Raw genomic sequence first — 18,246 nt, 5'->3', positions numbered from 1 at the left:
CTCTGGGTCGGGGCCCTGCCCACTGGGGCGAGGGACCCAGCCCTGCCGAGCCTCAGTTTCTTCCTCTGACCTGGACAGGCTGTTGCCTCCCCTGGGGGGGTGCGGTCCCAGCAAGGTGGTTCTGCCAAAGGGTGGCCATCAGAGACGCAGCAGGAGCCAGGGGACAGTCAGGGATAGAGCCCGGGACCTGGCGAGTGGGAGGGTGGTGGGGGATGGCAGCGGCACAGCCGGCTTGTGCCAGCCTTGCTTGGAAGTGCCCAAGGAATGAGCACCCCAGCTTCCCTCTTGCCTCCCACTGGAGCTGGCTGATGGCCAAACCCAAGTGACGGGGGAGGCCAAAATGTGGGGTTGGGGGGACCTCCTGACTGAGCAGGATGAGAAGGACAGGGACATCTGCAGGGGCCAGGGGCCCCCAGTGCCAGAGCTGCCCCGCCCCGTCCCCGGGTGCCCACGTGTGCTCCTCTGGTTCAGAGGGGCATCCGGTACCTGCGGGCCCTTCACCTGTCCTCTCACCGAGAGAGGAAGCTGCTCCTGCAGCAGCAGAAGGACATCGTCTCCGTGCAGAGGTCTGCAGCCCTCCTGCAGCAAGAGCTTCAGGACCGGACGCGGCTGCCTCAGGTAGGCATTCTCACCCTGCCTGGGGGCTTGGCTCATGGCCAGAAACGCTGGCCGCTTCCTGGGCACGTGCAAGTCCTGTGTAAAACACCCGTGATACAGGGTGGGAAGGGATTCAGAAGGGTCGGGCGGGAGGGGCAGCAGCTGCTACGGGGGCCAAGGGGACTTTCCTGGCCTGGGCTGCCTGGCTGGGCCCAGAGGAGGAACCAGACTCCCCGGGGTTGGAAAGTGCTCTGGCCCGGACGTGGGGAGCTTAGTGAGCAGGGTTGGGGCAGTGTGGAGGGGGCTGGTGGGGCTGAGGTGGGGGCGAGGCAGGAAGGAGGGAGAGGCCCGGGCCCCTTGAGAGGCCGGCCCCTCGGGAGCTGAGTGGCGGTGTGTCCTTGCTCCTGCGGCCTGTCCCCACGTCACAGGGAGAAGGCGGTGAGGACAAGCTCAGGCGCCTGTCCCCAGGCCGAGCGTTTCTCCCACACGTTGGGGATGGTGACTGTCTCACCGGCGGGCGGCGGAGGGTGGTGGACTGGGTTCTGCGGAGCAGCTGGGGTAGTTTAGCAGTCATCCCAGTCATCCCAGGCCAGCCTGCAGGAGAGGGGCCCAGGGCTGCCGGATTCCACAGCCGCCACCTCTGTGGGTTCCAGCCCGGCGACCCGGGCAGCCCCAGGCAAGGGCTCTCCCAGCTCTGGGCCTCTTGTCTGCACCTGTTGGGGACTGTTAGCAACGGACCGTGGGGCTCCCGCGAGTTGAGGACCCCTGTTTCAGCCAGCCCGCTGCTGCCTCACGGGAGCCGGCTGCCCTGCCGAGTCGCTGGCCGCCCTGCTGTGGCGGCCGCTGCATGAAGCCGCCTCCTGCTTGTCCTAAGGGGAGATGGACCAGCTCCCTCTGCGCTGTTTGTCTTAGAGTTCCAGCCCTGAAGTCAAGGCCAGGCGGGAGAAGGGCACCGAGACAAGCCCCCAGCAGCCGGAGGGGCCAGCCCGGGGCTCCTCACATGCCTGGCACACGCCTGGCAGCCCCCTTGGCCAGTACCCTCAGAGGAGCGCGAGCCCGCCAGTCCCGCAGTGAGTCTTCGCGGGCAGCCCTGGGCCTGGCACTTGCCATTAAAAGCCTTGCCTGCTGGGTGGCCATGGTGTCACAGCCGCTGGGCCCTGCGCACCTGGCCACAGGGACGAGAGGCGGGGATGCTTGGGGGCTGGGAGGGGGGTCCTGCCCCACCAGCTGGCCCACAGGGCTGGCAGCTGAGGCCAGAACCTCCCTGGCCCGCTGGGTGAAGCCTGGCCCTCTGGGAGGAGCGCAGGGATTCCGGCTCATTCCCAGCTGGGCCACTGGCCAGGGCGTGTCCTCCCACTCATCTGCTGAATGGGGAAGGGGTGCCACCATCCTCAGGGCTGCTGTGGAGCACAGTGACACAGGGCAGGTGGGCCGACCTGGGTGGCTGGTGTGTGCGTGGGACCCCCTAGCTGCCAGGCACCCCCTTTCGAGGCTGGTGTGGGCTGTTCCCCCGGCCGGGGCAGCTTGGCCTTTTCTGAAAGCCTGGATGCGGGGCCACTGGCCTCAGCTTGCAGCTGAAGGCCCCCGGGGCCGAGTCGTCAGGGGCAGGGGCCAGAGTTCTGGCTGTGGGTGGAAGCAGAGTGTCCTGATGACCCCGCACTGGGACCCCTCCTCCTCTTCTGTCTTCATTCAAGTGGCCCTTGAGAGCCCACGAGGCCCCCTTTCCTCCTAGCCAGCTCCCAGCTCCTCCCCCGAGGGCTGGCTGCCCGCGAGGCTCTAACCTGAGCGCCTCCCACCCAAAGCCACAACCTGGGGGTGAGGCTGCAGAGGTGACCCCCAACCCTGGGAAGCGGCTGGCCCCTCAAGAGTGGCCTTCTCAGGACCCTTGCCTGTCCTTGGGGGCGCCTCTGCTGTCAGCGGCCCCTTCCAGCAGGGGGCACATTTTCATGCCTCTCCCAGGAAAGGGGGTCATCGCACACTCGGCCCCGGGCCCGAGCTCAACTCTGGGCCCTCTGAGAGTGCTTTTCACGTGCTGATCTATGGTTCACCTGACTCTTGATCGCCCAGCCCAGGAACCTCTGACAGGCCTCCTGGCTGACCGGACCCTCTTGGTACCAGGAATTTGTTTATGGAGCTGGGGCTGGCTGCTCACTCCGAGGGTGGGGGGTGTGTCCTGGAATCGAGTCCTTGCGGGGCACGTGGCTCCTCATCACACCAGTGATGCAAGTCAGAAACCAGAGAAGAGCTGTGTGTCTGCGAGAGAGGCTTCAGAGGCCTGGAACCTCCCTGGGAGGTCCCGCCACGTGGAGGGACCGCTTCGTACTTTCGTGCCCTCAAGAGAAGCTCAGCAGAGTGCTGAGCTGCTCAGGGCCGGGGCGCATCCCTGATCCAGGGCCTGTGGGGGCCCTCGCTGCCCTGGCTGGGGGCTCCGGGCTGAGACCCGTGTGTACTGGGGAGGGCTGGGAGGGATGGGACGTCTTTAAGGAGGCAGGGGGCGGGACCTCCCATTCTGGTCAGTTCAGCTAGGTTCTGGGCCGGGCACAGCTGCTCCCTGTCCTTTGCATCCTTGCTCCAGGGTGGGCCGGGCCCTGCATCTGGACACACTGGTGCGGACAGGTGCCTGCTACTTCCTGCCCCGCAGTTCAGAACTCCAGCCCCCGGAGATGTCTCCTCCTTCGAAAGCCCGAGACCCGGTTTCTCGGCTAAGACAGCCCTCTGACCCCGCTCCCCAGCCCACACCCTGCCATGGGTGTCAATCCAGGGGAGGGGGATGCTCAGGGCTGCCCTGGGGGAGCAGCAAGCTGTGCCCAGTTGCAGCGAGTGCCTGAGAAGAAAGGGAACAGAAGGAACTCCCTGCTGCCCCTGAGAGCGGGGGAATGTTCTAGAGCAAGGCTCCCCATGGGCATGACCTTAAACCCAGAAGGGACCAGGAAGCCTGGCAGTCCTGTTCCCAGCCCCCTGCCTTGGGGCTGCGATGGGGGTGCTTTTCCTGCCGTCCGTGTGCCCGGAGCTCAGGTGGGACCGAGGCATGTTGAGTGCTGCCCTTGGGCTGGGGGGTCGGGCTCCACACAGACGTCCTGAGGGAACAGGGGCATAGACAGAGTCTCCCTCCCCGCACGTCCCCCGCCACCCCCAGCAGTGGCCCCGTTTAGGGGTGCAGGTCCTGCTCGAGAAGCTGCCGGGCAGGGAGGGGCCAGGGCCTGTCTTCCTTCACCCGGTGCTGACTGCTTGGCCACTGCACGCAGCTGTCCCCTGGATGTGAGGTGGTGTTGCACTGGTGGAATGTTCTGGTCAGGGCTGGCCCCCTGGGAGTGGGGGGCAGCCGGGTGAGCAGTCACCCCACCCTGCACTGCCTTGCAGCCTGCTCAGCGAGCCGCGGGACAGGACACCCCCTCCAGCAGCTTCGGCTGCGGACGGTCACCCATGTCCTCCGACGCTGGTGTGGGACGAGGATGCACCCGCAGTGGCCGGCCGACCTGATGCCGGAGGCCAACCCCCGGAGAGCCACGGCCACACGAGCCAAGGTAACCAGGTGGGGCGGCAGTGGTGGCACCTGAGGACAGACGCCAGCCCCTCGGGGGCCCTGGAAACTCATGCCTGCTTTGGGCTTGCGGTCGGCTCAGGGTCAGACACACGTGTGTCCCGTGGGCCTGGCCGGAGCTGTGTGCTGGGGGCGACCCGGCCTCCCTGTCCCTGAGTCTGGGCGCTCAGGAGGGCCGCCCTTCCAGATGGCGGGGGCTGGCCGGGGTGGGAGAGGCCATGCAGACTGGCCGCTCCTCCTCCTGACGACGCGACGACTCAGAGCAGCCAGCTGGGCTACGGACAGTCGCCAGGCTGGTCCCCAGAACCTCAGACCTGCCCGAGGACACCCCAGGACACGCTGCCCGGCTGAGTCCAGATGTTAGTGATGCTGCCTCCCCCAAGGGTGCGAGGAAGGCTCCTCCAGGCCGGCCCTGGGCTCAGGGCTGGGCAGGCTCTTGGATCACTCAGGCCTCCAGGCAGGGGACCTGTGCAGACCGGGAGCTGGACGTGCCCCCAGACTGTCCCCATCTCCCGTGCTGTACCCCACCCCCAGCCCACAGACACCCCGGGGAGCCCCTAGAGCAGCTGGTGTGGCCCCCCACCTGGCAGGGTGCCCCATCCGGCTCTTCCCCACCCCCTTTGTGCAGTGAGGGGCCTGTGGCCTGACAAATTACCCAACATCAGTGGCTTAAAAGGACAGAAACTTCCTGTCTCTCAGTTCTGGAAGCCACAAGCCTGAAATCCAGGTGTAGGCAGAAGGCGCTCCCCCGTCTTTTCCAGTTTCGGGGGCCTCCAGGCCTCCTTCGCTTGTGGCCTGTCTACATCTGCAAAGACCCTAGTTTCACATAAGGGTTTGCAGGCCCTGAGAGTTAAGACTTGGACCTGCCTCTTAAAGGGACAGCCTGCCCTCCACCCCGTCCCCTAAAAAGCCCTGCTTGCTGATTTCTCTGCACTCTCCAGGCAGCGACGCTAATGCAGAGGAGGTTCTATAAGCAGACAAGAAGGGGTGAGGGGGTGGAGGGCAAATGCAGGGGGGCTCTGAGGCCCTGCTCACTGAGCTCCTCCGGCCCCCCAGGGTCACCCTGGAGAATGTCTCGGAACCCCAGGGTGCCCTGGAACTCTGTCTGGGAAGCACGGGGAGGAGTGCTGAGGGGCCTGTGCAAACAGACATGCTGGGCAAGTGAAGGAGAGGAAGGCGAGGAGGGGCTAGGCGCGCGGCACTGGGGCCCCAGGGGAACAGTGGGGCCTGGGCGTTTGTGGGACTGGTCTCTGAAGACGGAGGGGCAGGAGGACTGGAGCGTCTGTGAGACCCTTCCTCGGAGACCAGCTCTGCTTGCTCTGCAGGTCCAGGGGCTCCCCCACACTCTGGAGGGTTCTCTACAGGTTCTGGGGTTCCCCTCAAGTGCTGAGGGTTCTTCCCAGGTTCTAGGGGCTTCCCTCAAGTACTGAGGGCTCTCCCCAAGTTCTTGGGGGTTCCCTCAAACACTGAGGGCTCTCCTCAGGTTCTTGGGCTCCCCCAGCTCTGGAGGGCCCTGCCTGAGGCCGGTGGAAGCCACAGTGTATGGGTTTGTATGTCTTTTATTAGAGCCAAGGGGGCAGCCTGGTGTCCCTCTGCCGGGCCTTCTGCGGGCGACCTCCCTGGACACAGGACGGCCACCAGGCCCAGCCTTTCCTGTATGCAACCCCCCAGAAAGCCCTTTCACCTCTTTGCCCACTTGGGGGGACCACCCCTGTTCTTCCCACCTGCGCCTGATCTTGGTGGGGCCCCGGGCTCAGTTCCTGTCCTGATGGGTGGTCCTCAGTGCCCTCCCTGCAGGTGGCTCCTGCAGGATGGCTGTCTCCTGTCCCTCCGTGTAGACACAGGCGGGCGACATGGAGGGGAGCCTCCCTGCTGCTCAGATCTGGTTCCTGCCGATGAAGGAGCTGCCCCCGGGTAAGTCCTCCCTTGCGTGAGACTTGCCAGAAGCTCCCCCAACTCGGTGTGTCCCCCACAAGGCGGTGCCAGCCCCCAGACAAGGACAGGGAGGCCTGGGGGAGACCACTCGAAGCCTGGCACAGGTGGGAGACACCCCCGCTCTGTGCTTCTTGGGGCGGCATGGCCCCTTTCCTGCTGAAAGGGGAAGCTCTAGCCTGCTCTGCTTGTTGTAGTCCCAACTTGGTTTATCTGGTACAGACCTTTAGTGACGTGGGAACCGGCATGCCGGAAGTGTCTTCTTAGCTAAAGAGAGCTTTTTGCACGCACCAGTTTCCAGGGTGGAGCAGATTCATTCATGGCTCTGGGGAGCCCCAATGGTGTGTTGGGGACAGCAGGCTGGACAGCCCAGAGTGGGGTGCCCTGGGGCCCCGCCTTGTCTCAATGCCCAGGTGCCACCTCAGAACTCTCCTTTCAGGCCTGAGTCCATACCTCAGGCTCAGAAGCCCCTCTCAATAGCCACCCTCGGGAGCAGCAGATGTTGTTCAGACCAGCCAGTGTGTGTACCTGGGGGCTCCCTGCGGTCTGGCCTGGGAGAGCGTCCTCAGGACAGATCAGGGTGGATGGAAGGGGGCTGGAACCACTCTGGGGGCATTGGACTGCCTGGAGAGCTCGTGGCGGGGATCCAGGGCTGGCGCTGACTCTGTCTGACCTCGTGGCGGGGGTCCAGGGCTGGCGCTGACTCTGTCTGACCTGGCACTGAGCCTGCCCGGGCTCCCTGGGTGACGCCCCATCACAGTCCTTCGGCTCAACCCACAGCCCCTTGCCCTTGCGGCTTCCCAGATGGCTCAGTGGTGAAGAATCCACCCACCAAGCGGAGACATAAGTTTAATCCCTGGGTCGGGAAGATCCCCTGGAGAAGGAAATGGCAACCCACTCCAGTGTTCTTGCCTGGGAAATCCCATGGACGGAGGAGCCTGGCGGGCTCCAGTCCATGGGGTCGCAAAGAGTCAAATGACTGAGCAGCAGTCTAAACAGCAGACTAAACAGCAACAAGCTTGGCCTTCAACATAGGTCATGGACGAAAGGGAGGCGTTCCCGTCGGTGGAGCTTCCACACATCCAAGCTTTAGCCAAAGAGCTCTGGTCCCCTTGGGCCTATGGCTTTGGGACTGACATGGATCCCCGGGCCTTGCTGTCCCTGCCGGGTCCCAGCGTGGAGTGAACGTGTAGGAAGATGGTAATTCCTTGGGACTTCTTGGCAGAGACGCCACTGCAGCCCCCCGTCCCCACTTTGCCGACCTTGCAGCTGTGCGGTGGTGACCTTGACACATCCCACACCTCCTCTCTCCCTCTCCCGGCCCAGCCCCCGAAGAGTGGACAAGGAAAAGAGCAGCTGGGCAGACGGTCTGCAAGCTCCACCCAAAAACCACCATAAAGAGGGCTTTAAAATCTACATTGTAAACGCTGTCTCTAAAGTTTTTTCTGAGTCTTCACATCTGTAACTATCCAACAAGAGGGTAATTTTAGGAGTAGCTAACCATGTATTTTTCTGTTCTCACTAACCGAACACAAGCAGGTGTGGTGGCTGTTTGGGACGCTAAGGCTGTTTGCACGGGGCTTCGGCGTTCTGGGACCCTGTGCCTGCTGCGTCCTCTGCCTTCTGTGCCCGTCAATGCTGATGGTCTCTGTGCCCCCTAGGAGACCCCCAGACCAGCCCCAGCCCCCGGCAAACAGAGGAAAAGGCCCGGGCTCTGACGGGAAGCCTAGCATCAAGCTTCCAAGGCCAGAGTCGACCTTCCCTGAGTGCAGGGCGTCCCCACAGCCCCCAGGAAGCCCGTGTGAGTCTGGGCCTGGCCCTGTGCTGTCTGCAGGCTGGGCGGGGGCCCTCCTGCATGGCTTTGGTGCGGGGGCCCCTCGTCCATCGGACGCAAGCTGTTGATGGGTGGGACCTCTGAGCTTTCTCAGGGATATCTTGTCTGCTGACAGGTCTTCAGAGCCCACTGGGAGGAGGGATATCTGATGGGTGGGTCTTCGTGGCCCTCTTTGGGGGACGGCCTTTGTTCCTTACTGTGGTCACAAGAACACAGGGGCTCTGTCCGCAGCTAAGGGACACGGCCTGAGGCACAGCAGAGGCGGCCCCACCCTGACCGTGGCGTTTCTCCAAACTGTTTCCAGCAGGTGGCTGAAGGCGGCGGGAGTCCAGCAGGGCCAGAACCGGGGCTGGACTTGGCCAGCAGCTCTGCGGAGGGGCCTGCAGCGATGGAGGCTGCTCAGAGCTGCTCATGGGAGCAGAGGTGTGGGGTCCTGGAGGGCGGCTCGGGCTGGGGGTGCTCCCTGGGGCCTGGAGACAGTTTGGCCAGAGCATCCTGCCCTCTTGCTGGGAGACACTCATCTGCTCCTGGTGCCCTTCATGCTGGGCGGGGGCCTCCATGCACCCCAGCCCACCCGCATGCCCTCTTGAGTCTGACCCCCAACTTAGGAACCAAAGACACCCCCTGGTATGTCGGCCCAGGATACTGGGTGGGGCAGCTGTGGGGGTTCCTCGAGGGAGTGCTGCCTCTGGATCTCTCTGATGGTGACTCCCAGCTGCCTGATCCAGGGGGTACTGAGGCCAGAAGCCCCTGAAGACAGACCTTGCTGGGGGAGTGCTGACCTCTTCCCGTGGGGGACAGACAGCTGGCAGGAAGGTGTTTTAAGCATCTGTGGTGGCTGAAGGCCCCCTGCAGAGACTCTGGGCCCGAGGGGGGAGGCTGGAAGATGGGGCTCCCTCTGGGGACACCCTAAGACTTCACGCTCTTTGCAGGGTAGAGACCTTTCAGCAGAAGAACCCCCACACCCCTTTCTCCTGCCCAGAAGCTGCCCTGCTGACCATGTCTCCAGGTGATGCTCCCACCCCTTCAAGGGCCCCCCCCTTGCGTGAGGCCCAGTCCCCAGGTAATGGACCAGTTTTCCAGTCAGAGCCAGCCCACTCCCACAGCCCCTGCCCTCCCCACCGCCTGGGCATTCTGTCTCCACCTAGGGTCTTCTGCTTTTGATCCTTCGGCTTGGGGGCCGTGGGATGTGGGCTGTATCCTTCACAGGGTTGGTGGAACGTCCTCAGCGTAAAGGTAGTGACATTGTCCCTAAACTCTCCTTCCTCTGCAGCAGCTGAGATGGCAGCACCCCCAGCCCCGCACGAGGGCAGCCCCCCGGCCCAGCTCATGGCCCTCTGGGACCTGGGCTCCGAGCCTGAGTCCACCCCCAGCGCCTGCTCAGGGGTGTCTTCTCCACGGTCCACTGCTGCCTCCTCGGGGAGCCTCCCGTCCTGCCCTTCTCTCCAGGAGTTTCAGAAAGCATCCGCCATCCTGGTCCAGCTTTCCGAGAGCCCCACCTCCCTCTCGGATGGGGAAGCTGGGGACACTGTGGACACAGACCTCAGCTGGGCTGGGGGGCTCCCTGCTCCAGAATCCTGGGGGTTCCACCAGGGCAGAGGGCCAGAGACCCGGGAGGGGCTGGAGGGTACCAAGGCCCTTCCCGGGCACGGCTCTGGCACTGGGGCGGGTGGTCTGGCTCCGGCAGGAGGTCTCCCCATTGCCCAGTCTCTGTGGTTGAGGTCAGAGCAGTCCAAGCTGTCCAGCGAGGTCTGGGGCCGGGAGAGCCCGCAGGACCCTGGTGCCGGTGCCGGGCCAGCCCCAGAGCACTGCTCACCCGCAGGACGCACATCCCACTTGGAACAGGCTGGGGTGCCCCTTGCCCTGCCTCCCTTCCTGGGCCCAGGGGAGGGGCGGGAAGATTCTGGAACCAGTGGGAGCCCGACCAGTGGATCAGACACAGGAAAAGCCCAGCGGAGGTCCCGGGAGGCTGCAGGAGCGAGGCTCCCATCCCAAACCTCTTCCTCGGGTGATTTCCACTTGACCCTTTCCTTCCCCTCTGGGACCTCGGCCTCTGAGTTTGGCAAAAGAGGAGAGACGGGGCCTCCGCAGGCCTCAGGTGGCTGCCCAGAGGGGCCCTGGGGCACTCACCAGAGTCCTTCCACTGATGGGAAACCTCTACAGACCTCCTCTGAGCCTGAGGTCCTCTTGATGCCAGGGGCTCCTCCTGGGGACCTGGGTGGGCAGGCAGCCCAGACAGCTGATAGCCGGGCCCCTGGGCGCGGGGGGAGCAGAGCGCCCCCTGTCCTGGAGGAAGCCTGCACTTCTCTGGCCGGCGGTGTCTTGCCTGAGATCCTGTCCCCGGTGGACGAGGCGCTGTCCTACGGCAGCTTCGACCTCCCGTCCTCCACCCAGAGGGACTCTCGCCTCCCTCCTCTGCCTCCCATCCTCCCAGCAGACGGGGAGGCCGACCCTGCCAGCCCCCACTCAGAAGACTTCCCCACCCCGCCCGAAGATGCCGTGTGTCCTGGGGGCTTGCTGGACTCCCCAGGGGAAGCTGCCTCCCTCATTATGGGAGAGTGGTCCTCCCTGTCTGGGGAGAGTCTGTCTGAGTCACCGTCCCCGGGGCCCCAGGAGGAGGCTGGGCTCTGCCTCGGGGTGGTGGGACAGGGCAGAAGCCTTGGGGGAGAATTGGGTGAATCAGGTTCTGTTGGGAGGGACCAGGCCACGGACAGCCACTTGTCTGAACCGGTCAGCTTGGGGTCTCCCTGGTGTGGGGGAGCAGGGGATGCCCCGGGGCAGCTCCCAGTGCTGTCAGCCCAACCCCTGACCCTGTCCAGAGTGGCCTGTGCATCTGTGGGGAGCCTGGCGGCTGGGGACCCAGGGCTGCCTGGCTCCGGGCAGGGGGACCCTGCTCCGGCTCTGGGCGCAGGACCGCGCACTGCCCTCCCGGGCGTGGAGAGAGCTGAGGTGGTGGACCTGCTGTCCGCCCAGCTCAGCAGCAGGATCCTGAGGGACACCCTGGCCGTGCTCTCGGAGGCAGCCCCAGCAGGCAGCCTGGCGACAGAGGGGCCCGCGGGGGCCGGCCGGGTCACACGGGCTCACACGGCGGCCACTGGGCGGTCGTGGGAAAGCCTGGACTTCTGAGAAGAAGGGGCGGTGGTGGGGGGCTGTGGGGACACAGACGCTGTCTGTGAGAGCCCCCTGCCTGGCTGGCCGTCGAACGAGGCCTCCTAGACACAGCAAGGCCCCGGACACGTCGCCACGTGACTGTGCGTGAACGTGTGTGTGTGTGTGGGCGTGCCGGGGGCCTCAGGAGAGGCCGAGAGGAGAGTGCGGCTTTGTGGGGTCGGGGAGGCCAGATGCTGAGGCTGGGGGTTTCGTCTGCGCTGACACGCCCTCTTGGATTTGCCTCGTTGGGAAACCTTCGGCCGGGATGTTTGCCTGCCTCTGATTTCTAAAGGGTAAACCTGGCGCCTCCATGACATCCAGCTGGCGACCCCGGGCTGGGAGGTCAGTGTGCGTCCCCTCGTGCAGATTAGAGGAGGCGGCAGCTCGGGGAGAAGGTGATTTCGCCCGCAGCCAGGTGACCCTCCACCCGGCCTCTGGGCTGGAGTGGATCCCGGCCTCCCTGAGGGTGTGCAGGACGCCTCCCAGAAGAAATGAGAGCCCCTTGCCAGGCTGGCTGTCGAACTGGCTCTCCTGGACGCAGCAGGGCCCTGGTGGGTTCCAGAGGCGGCGGCGTGTGGGCGCCTGCAGGGACGGCCTCGCAGGCATCCCCTTACGAGAGCGCCTGTCCCCCTCAGCACCAGACTCAGGCAGGCGTCCAGGAAGTTGATGCTGAGTCAAGCATGAAGAGGGGTTCCTGTGGGAAGGAAGTGGGGAGAGGCTGAGACTGGGTGAGACAGCCGGGCGCAGGCCCGCAGGGACGCGGGTCTCAGTAGACTGGGCAGGGAGAGCCCTCGGGCCACCTCGGGGTGAGACCAGGGCAGCTGACCTTCAGGGCCAGGCCACTGCAGCACTTACCTCTCCCCGCAGCAGCCGCCCCACGAGCCGCTGATGGGCTCTGAGGGGTCCCTGCAGCCCCCTCCTCCCCCAGAGCCCTGCAGGAGCGCCACCGTCGCCAGGGCACAGGCAGGTTCAGCCCGCCCCCCGCGTCCTGTCGCCAGTTCCAGAGCGTTTTCTGCAGCCACAGTGAGGGCCCGCGCCCCACCTTCCCCAGAAGGAGCAGAAGGCTGCATCGTGTGTGTGTGTGTGTGTGTGTGTGTGTGTGTGTGTGTGTGTTGGTTCTAATGCGAGAGCGCCTCTAAGCTTGTGCTCCAGGGAATTCACTGGGAACCAACACAATGTCTTCTCAACGCCCCTGCTCTGTCCCTGTCTGTCCGCATGGGGCTGTCTCATTTCAATATTGTCAGTCTTTCTCTCCTGAATTATCATCTGTGCACTTGGAGGAGAAGTAGCTTTTCAATGAGCCCAACAATCAGCTCTTTCATAAAAGGAAGCAGGGACTTCCCTGGTGGTCCAGTGGTTAGGGCTCTGCACTTCCACTACGGGGGGTGGGGTGGGGGTGTGGGTTCAATCCCTGGTCGGGGGACTAAGATCCCATATGTCACACAGCGTGGTCTAAAATTAAAACAAATAAAAGGAACCAGCTTTCACGTCGGCTTCTAAACTTGTGACGTGGTTAGGATTTCTTGAGATAAGGCTCACTTACGCTGTGCTCAATCTCTCAGAAGTTACTCTCCATGTCCTACAGCAGGCTCTCTCCCCGTCTGTCATCTAAACCGGCCATCAGTTATCCGTATGGGCTTCCCAGGTGGTAAAGAATCTGCCAGCCACTGCAGGAGACACGGGAGACCCCGGTTCAACCCCTGGAGGATCCCCTGGAGGAAGACATGGCAACCCACTCCAGCATTCCTGCCTGAGAAATCCCACGGTCAGAGGAGCCTGCCAAGCTACAGTCCGTGGGGTCACAGAGAGTCAGGCGTGACTGAGCGCGCACATCACGTATCTACTGTCGTCTATTTATTGTCTATCCCTCATCTATCATCTATAGCACCTATCGATCGTCTGCCTGCATCAACTATAGCATCCGCCCCGCCATTTCCAGTTCTCAAACTGGAAAATACCTGCTGGACAGGGAGTCCAGAATCAAGCAGTTGGCGGCATGTTGGCCTAAGGGACATCGACGTCCTGGTGCTGGTCCAGGATATGACCCCCGTGAGACCCTGGGAGGTCGGCTGTCAGGTCAGAGTGACAGGAGCCCCTCTCCTGCAGCCCTCACTGCAGTGAGGGGAACTGATTCACTTAGCATTTATAGGACCCGGGGGAAGAGACCCAGACTTTCCAGCACTTGTCGATTAGAGTGGGCGGCGTCTCCAAAGCTGGCCTGGCAAAGCCCCCAGTGCTGCCTCTCAGACCCCGGGGAACCCTGCAGGCCAAGGCAGGAACTGCCTACCATCGTCACCAGGCTCCAGCCTCTAGGGCAGCCACTCCGAGGGCCCGCCTCACCGGCCCAGCCGGCATCACACACCAGCTCACGCAGGACGGGATCACGGTCCCGGGGAGCAGCGGTCACGACAATCCATGTTGATGCGACGCCCGATGTCCCCAAGCCCGCCTGAGCGCACAGGAGAGGTTTGGGTCCACTGGGGGGAAAACGTGTGTGCATTCTCCGTGTACGCAATTTCAGAACAAATTTTGAGCTACAGCTTTCTTATTGATTTCCCCCTAGTTTTCTGAACAAATTAGTCCGTGATTTTTTATTTTTTTTCTCTATTTATCGCTGACCCTTTTGGATTTACGAGGCTGTAGGAGAGGAATTATGTATTTTACACACATCACGTTCGGTCATAAATCTCCCACATGGAAACCTGGCAGATTTGCCTCAGATTCAATAGTCTTGGGTCTGGCCGCTACGGGCGGGGCCTGGTAGCTGAGCACCAGACACGGCCATGCCCGCAGCTGGACTCGGGGCCTCCTGGGTGCCCAGCAGGCGCGTGTGTCCCTGGAGTCACTTTGTGGCCCCGTGGCCCCTTACCCTTGGAGGGAGTCTGGTCAAGGAGGACTTGTATGAAGACCCTTGCCTTCTCCTTCCCATGACAGCTGGATCCAGGGAGCTTGGGGTTATCCAGCGACCGGCCAGAGGAGGAAGACTGTCCACCAAAGGTGTCGGACGTGCTTAATCTCCGCTGATGTTACGTGTGTGGAGCTGAGGGCTGTGGTATTCAGATATATTGACCCGAAGCAAGACTTCAATTTCAAGATTGCTCCCTCCAAGGTCTCACCGTGCTCGCCTTGGCTCCAATCCCTGTAGCCTCTTGGGCCAATAAATCTTGATACCAGCCTCCAGAGAAGTCATTATCTTTCATAGAAAATGATTATTTCTCAGTTAAACCCCGCACAGAATTTTCCCGTGATCTGTCTCCATCAGCCTCCCCGCTCAGACGTCCCCTCCTGCGTCAAACGCCCAGGACCTCACCCCCAGCGCCTTAAATTCCAATCACCAGACGAGCTTTACGAGTCCTTCTGATGCCTGGCCCTGTGCAGCCCTAACAGCCATGTCATAAAATACAGACGAAGGCCACGGCAGCCAGCTGGGCGACGCTGCACGCCCGCAGGAGCACACGGGGCCTGTTAGATGGTTCAGGGGCGCCTGGCCCGCAGGGCGGGAGGTGAGCACGCTGGCCTTCCGAGGGAGCTGGGGCCACCGGGTCAGGTTCGCCTGCAGCTGAGGGGCAAGGCCGTCCTGTGACTGCTCGACCAGCCGCATCTTAACACTGGCTCCCCTGCAGCAAGAGGTCCCAGAGGGTCTGCAAGTCCCACGTCTGTCCCCAGTCCCATGTCCTAGCCACCCACCCCACTCCAGCTGTCAACTGCCAGCCTGCTCCTCTGCCTTGGGCCCTACCCAGCGGCCCCCTTGCCCCCAGCCCTGTCTCTTAACGCCTGCCAAGCACAGCGAGGAGTAGAAGTGTTTGCAGCATGTGGCTGCAGGCTCAGAGGCAGGGCAGAATCATACATGCACCCAGCACCCCAGCCTCCCTCGGGGGCTCCCTGGGCCCCCCAACCTGTCCTGCCGCTCACCTGACAGATTAAGGGGCTTCCCCTCGGCCGTGTCCATTCAGGTGGTGACGTGGACATTTAACAATGCTGGGGCCAGCTCCATCTATCCCTGGGCGTGTGGCGGGGACGCCCACCCCCATGCCTCCATGACTACAGTCCCTGCCCTCTTCACGGCGTCATTGTGAGGACACAGAGGCCTGTCCCTGCCAGGCTCCGTCCCCAGCACGTGGCAAGCACTCAGGAATAATAATCCTGTAAATTTGCTGGAGAACGGCTGGTGTCCTTAACCAGCTGAGCCTGAAGCCAGATGCCAGCTGAGGCGTGGAGGCGGCGCCCACTCCGGGGCCGGGCTGCAGGTGGAGTTCGCCTGTCCCTTCGTCCCCCAACCTTGTGCAGAACCTGCCCCATGAGGGGGGGCTCGGAAAAGGAACAGTCAGCCCTGACCGCCAGGGCTCACAGCCACCCAGCTGGACACCAGCCGGCCTGACCGGGATGACTACCATGGGGGAGACTCGGGGCGGGGGGACGAGAGTTCTGCCTGTGTCCTGGTCAGGGGCATCAGAAGAGCTCCTCCCAGGTGTTGGAGGCACCCGGGTTGGAGGGTCCCTCTGCCACATACACTCCATGGGTCCTCAACCACTGCTCTGGGCCTCCGATTTCCCAGATTTCCCCTCCATGAACAGAATGTGCGTGCGTGCTAAGTCACTTCAGTTGTGTCCAACTCTGCAACCCCATAGACTGTAGTCCACCAGGCTCCTCTGTCCATGAGATTCTCCAGGCAAGAATACTGGAGTGGGTGGCCATGCCCTCCTTCACGGGATCTCCATGACCAGGGATCAAACCCATGTCTCTTACCTCCCTGGCATTGACAGGTGGGTTCTTTACCACTAGCGCCACCTGGGAAGCCCCGTAAACAGGAATACCAACACCTCATTTCATCAGCTCTAAGATGCAAAACTTCTCGACGTTTTACTCCCTTTGAAGTCAGCGTCCATCTCACAAACCTGAGAATTGCCTCTGGTACCTGCCGACTGCCTGGCAGCACAGACAATATGCCAGGTGGGTCTCAGTGTCCCGAAAGCAGGCACCTCTCCTGCTGGGAGGAGGGGCACGTTGAGGAGGGTGTGGGGTGGGGGCACCTGGCTTCAAGCGGGGAAGTGGGGCCTGGCTAACCCGTGGACGGAGAAGGCAATGGCACCTCACTCCAGTACTTTTGCCTAGAAAATCTCATGGATGGAGGAGCCTGGTAGGCTGCAGTCCATGGGGTTGCGAAGAGTCGGACACAACTGAGCAACTTCACTTTCACTTTTCACTTTCATGCATTGGAGAAGGAAATGGCAACCCACTCCAGTGTTCTTGCCTAGAGAATCCCAGGGACGGCGGAGCCTGGTGGGCTGCTGTCTATGGGGTCGCACAGAGTCGGACACGACTGAAGCGACTTAGCAGCAGCAGCAACCCGTGGAAGCCGGTTCTCAGACACAGCCCACCACCTCGTCTGAATGCTTCTGCGTGAGGCTGTGGCTGCATTTCGCAACCGAGGCATGCTTTTCCTAAGAACTTTTCATTAAACCAATCGTGTGCTGAGGATTGGAGACACTGGGGTGTTGTTTTCAAGGTCAGCCTCCCAGTGCTGGGCTAAGCCAGCACATATGCCCACTGGCTGCCCCAGAGAGCCGGGGTCCCAGAGATGTTCCCTCACCCTCCTCAGCACCTGGACGGGGGACACAAGAGCCCTAGAGGAAGAGCTGGGAGTGACAGTGGGACTTACACCTGGGGCTGGGAAGGGTCACAGTCCTTCCAGGGGACTTGGAGTGTCTGCTAAGGCCTGAATTGGATGGCATCATCGACGTAATGGACATGAGTTTGAGCAAACTCCGGGAGATCGTGAAGGACAGGGAAGCCTAGCGTGCTACGGTCCATGGGGTCGCAGAGTCAGACAAGACTTAGCGACTGAACGACAGCAAGGCCTGAACTGTGTCCCCCCCTCCACCCCACAAAGTCCTAATCCCAACGGGATGGCGTTAGGAGGTACCTTCAGGAGGCCATCAGGGTTTGATGGGGTCATGAGGGTAGGGCCCCCACAATGGGGTCAGTGACCTTATGAGACGAGACCGTGGAGACCCCTTCTCTCCACGTGCAGCACAGAGGAAGGGCCAGGTGAGCACAGGCGAGAAGCAGCTTGCTGTCTGCAAGCCAGGAATTGAGTCTTCACCAAAAACTGACCATGCCCACCCCTGATCTTGGATGTCCAGCCTGTGAGAGATATTAATAGATGCCCTTCTATGGTTTAAGCCGCCTGGCCTGCGGTGTTCTTTTACAGCAGCCTGAGCAGACGGACGGGGTGTTCAGAAGCTAAGCCCCTCCTGCAGAGGGAAGCAGGTGTGCAGGTGAGCTTAGACTCCCTCCAGACATCCCAGCCTTGACTGCCTTTGCCAACCATGTGACCAGATCCTGGTCTATCTGCCCGATAATCACTATGTGGCTTGTGGTCATGCCTGTGGTCAGTGGTTGGGAGGAAGGACAGGGAAAAAGAAGCCTGGGCCACCAGGGAGCCAACCACCCCCGACCCAGACCAGGCCCACTCACTGCGTCCATCCCAACCTGGATTCTTGGTCTTGATCTCTGCGTGTCCTTCCTTCTCCCACTGCCCTCCCACCTCTCTGCTGCTCCTTCCTGCTCCTTCTTCACCTCAGCCCTGCATCTGGAGGCCCGGAGCTCAGCGTGTGGCCAGCCTTCTCCAGTCCTCACTTACCGTCTGAGCCCCATACTCACACAGTCAACCAGTGGCCTGGTGCCAGCTGCAGATGGTGCCAAGATCTGCGGAACTCAGCAGGTCCAGGTGCACCTTGGCCTCCACTCTTAGCCCTGCATTGCCCTCCCAGCGCCTCCCCTGCAGCCTCTCATCTCAGCCAAGGGCGGCTGCACAAGCCCTGCAGCTGATGTGACCTCTCTGTCACACGCCTGTCCCACCTTTACACATAAGCAAAGTCCCACCCTTCTCACCAGCACTGCCGCCCACCTCTCGGGGGAGCCCCGCCATCTCTTGGAGGGCTGCGACAGCCTCTCGGGGGCTCCCCCTCCCGCCCCTTCTAGCCGGCGGTCAGAAAGGCAGACCACACGACCCTGCTCAAAACCCTCCCTCGACCACCTTCGCACTCGGGGCCAGGGCCCTCCTCTAGGGAGGCCTTGTGGGGTCCTGCTCTCAGCTGCTCCTCCCTCGACCACCTTCGCACTCGGGGCCAGGGCCCTCCTCTAGGGAGGCCTTGTGGGGTCCTGCTCTCAGCTGCTTCTCCAGCTCCAC

The 18,246-nt window shown here is 62.6% G+C and overlaps 1 protein-coding gene across 17 annotated transcripts in view; it reads left to right on the top strand.

The window, feature by feature from the left end:
* Nucleotides 1–14,230, top strand: part of CCDC187 (coiled-coil domain containing 187) — a 54,065-nt gene extending 39,835 nt beyond the window's left edge. For 5 of the 17 annotated variants that reach the window (XM_044926623.2, XM_044926625.2, XM_044926621.2 and 2 more), the window contains 9 exons: nucleotides 472–618; nucleotides 1,510–1,667; nucleotides 3,958–4,121; nucleotides 5,705–5,793; nucleotides 5,977–6,052; nucleotides 7,732–7,871; nucleotides 8,209–8,327; nucleotides 8,837–8,967; nucleotides 9,178–14,230. In XM_044926623.2, the coding sequence (XP_044782558.2) occupies nucleotides 472–618; nucleotides 1,510–1,667; nucleotides 3,958–4,121; nucleotides 5,705–5,793; nucleotides 5,977–6,052; nucleotides 7,732–7,871; nucleotides 8,209–8,327; nucleotides 8,837–8,967; nucleotides 9,178–11,030 (2,877 nt within the window). In that variant the 3' untranslated portion in view covers nucleotides 11,031–14,230. Of the gene's footprint in view, nucleotides 1–471; nucleotides 619–1,509; nucleotides 1,668–3,957; nucleotides 4,122–5,704; nucleotides 7,872–8,208; nucleotides 8,328–8,836; nucleotides 8,968–9,177 lie in introns of those variants that run through there. The other 12 variants (XM_044926620.2, XM_044926617.2, XM_044926619.2 and 9 more) reach the window with 12 other exon arrangements.
* Nucleotides 14,231–18,246: the final 4,016 nt, after the last annotated feature.

Source organism: Bubalus bubalis, chromosome 12 (assembly GCF_019923935.1).
Source record: "Bubalus bubalis isolate 160015118507 breed Murrah chromosome 12, NDDB_SH_1, whole genome shotgun sequence".
Classification (NCBI taxonomy): domain Eukaryota; kingdom Metazoa; phylum Chordata; class Mammalia; order Artiodactyla; family Bovidae; genus Bubalus; species Bubalus bubalis.
Note: the sequence above shows the minus strand (reverse complement) of the source record. Positions and strands in the feature narration are given on the sequence as shown.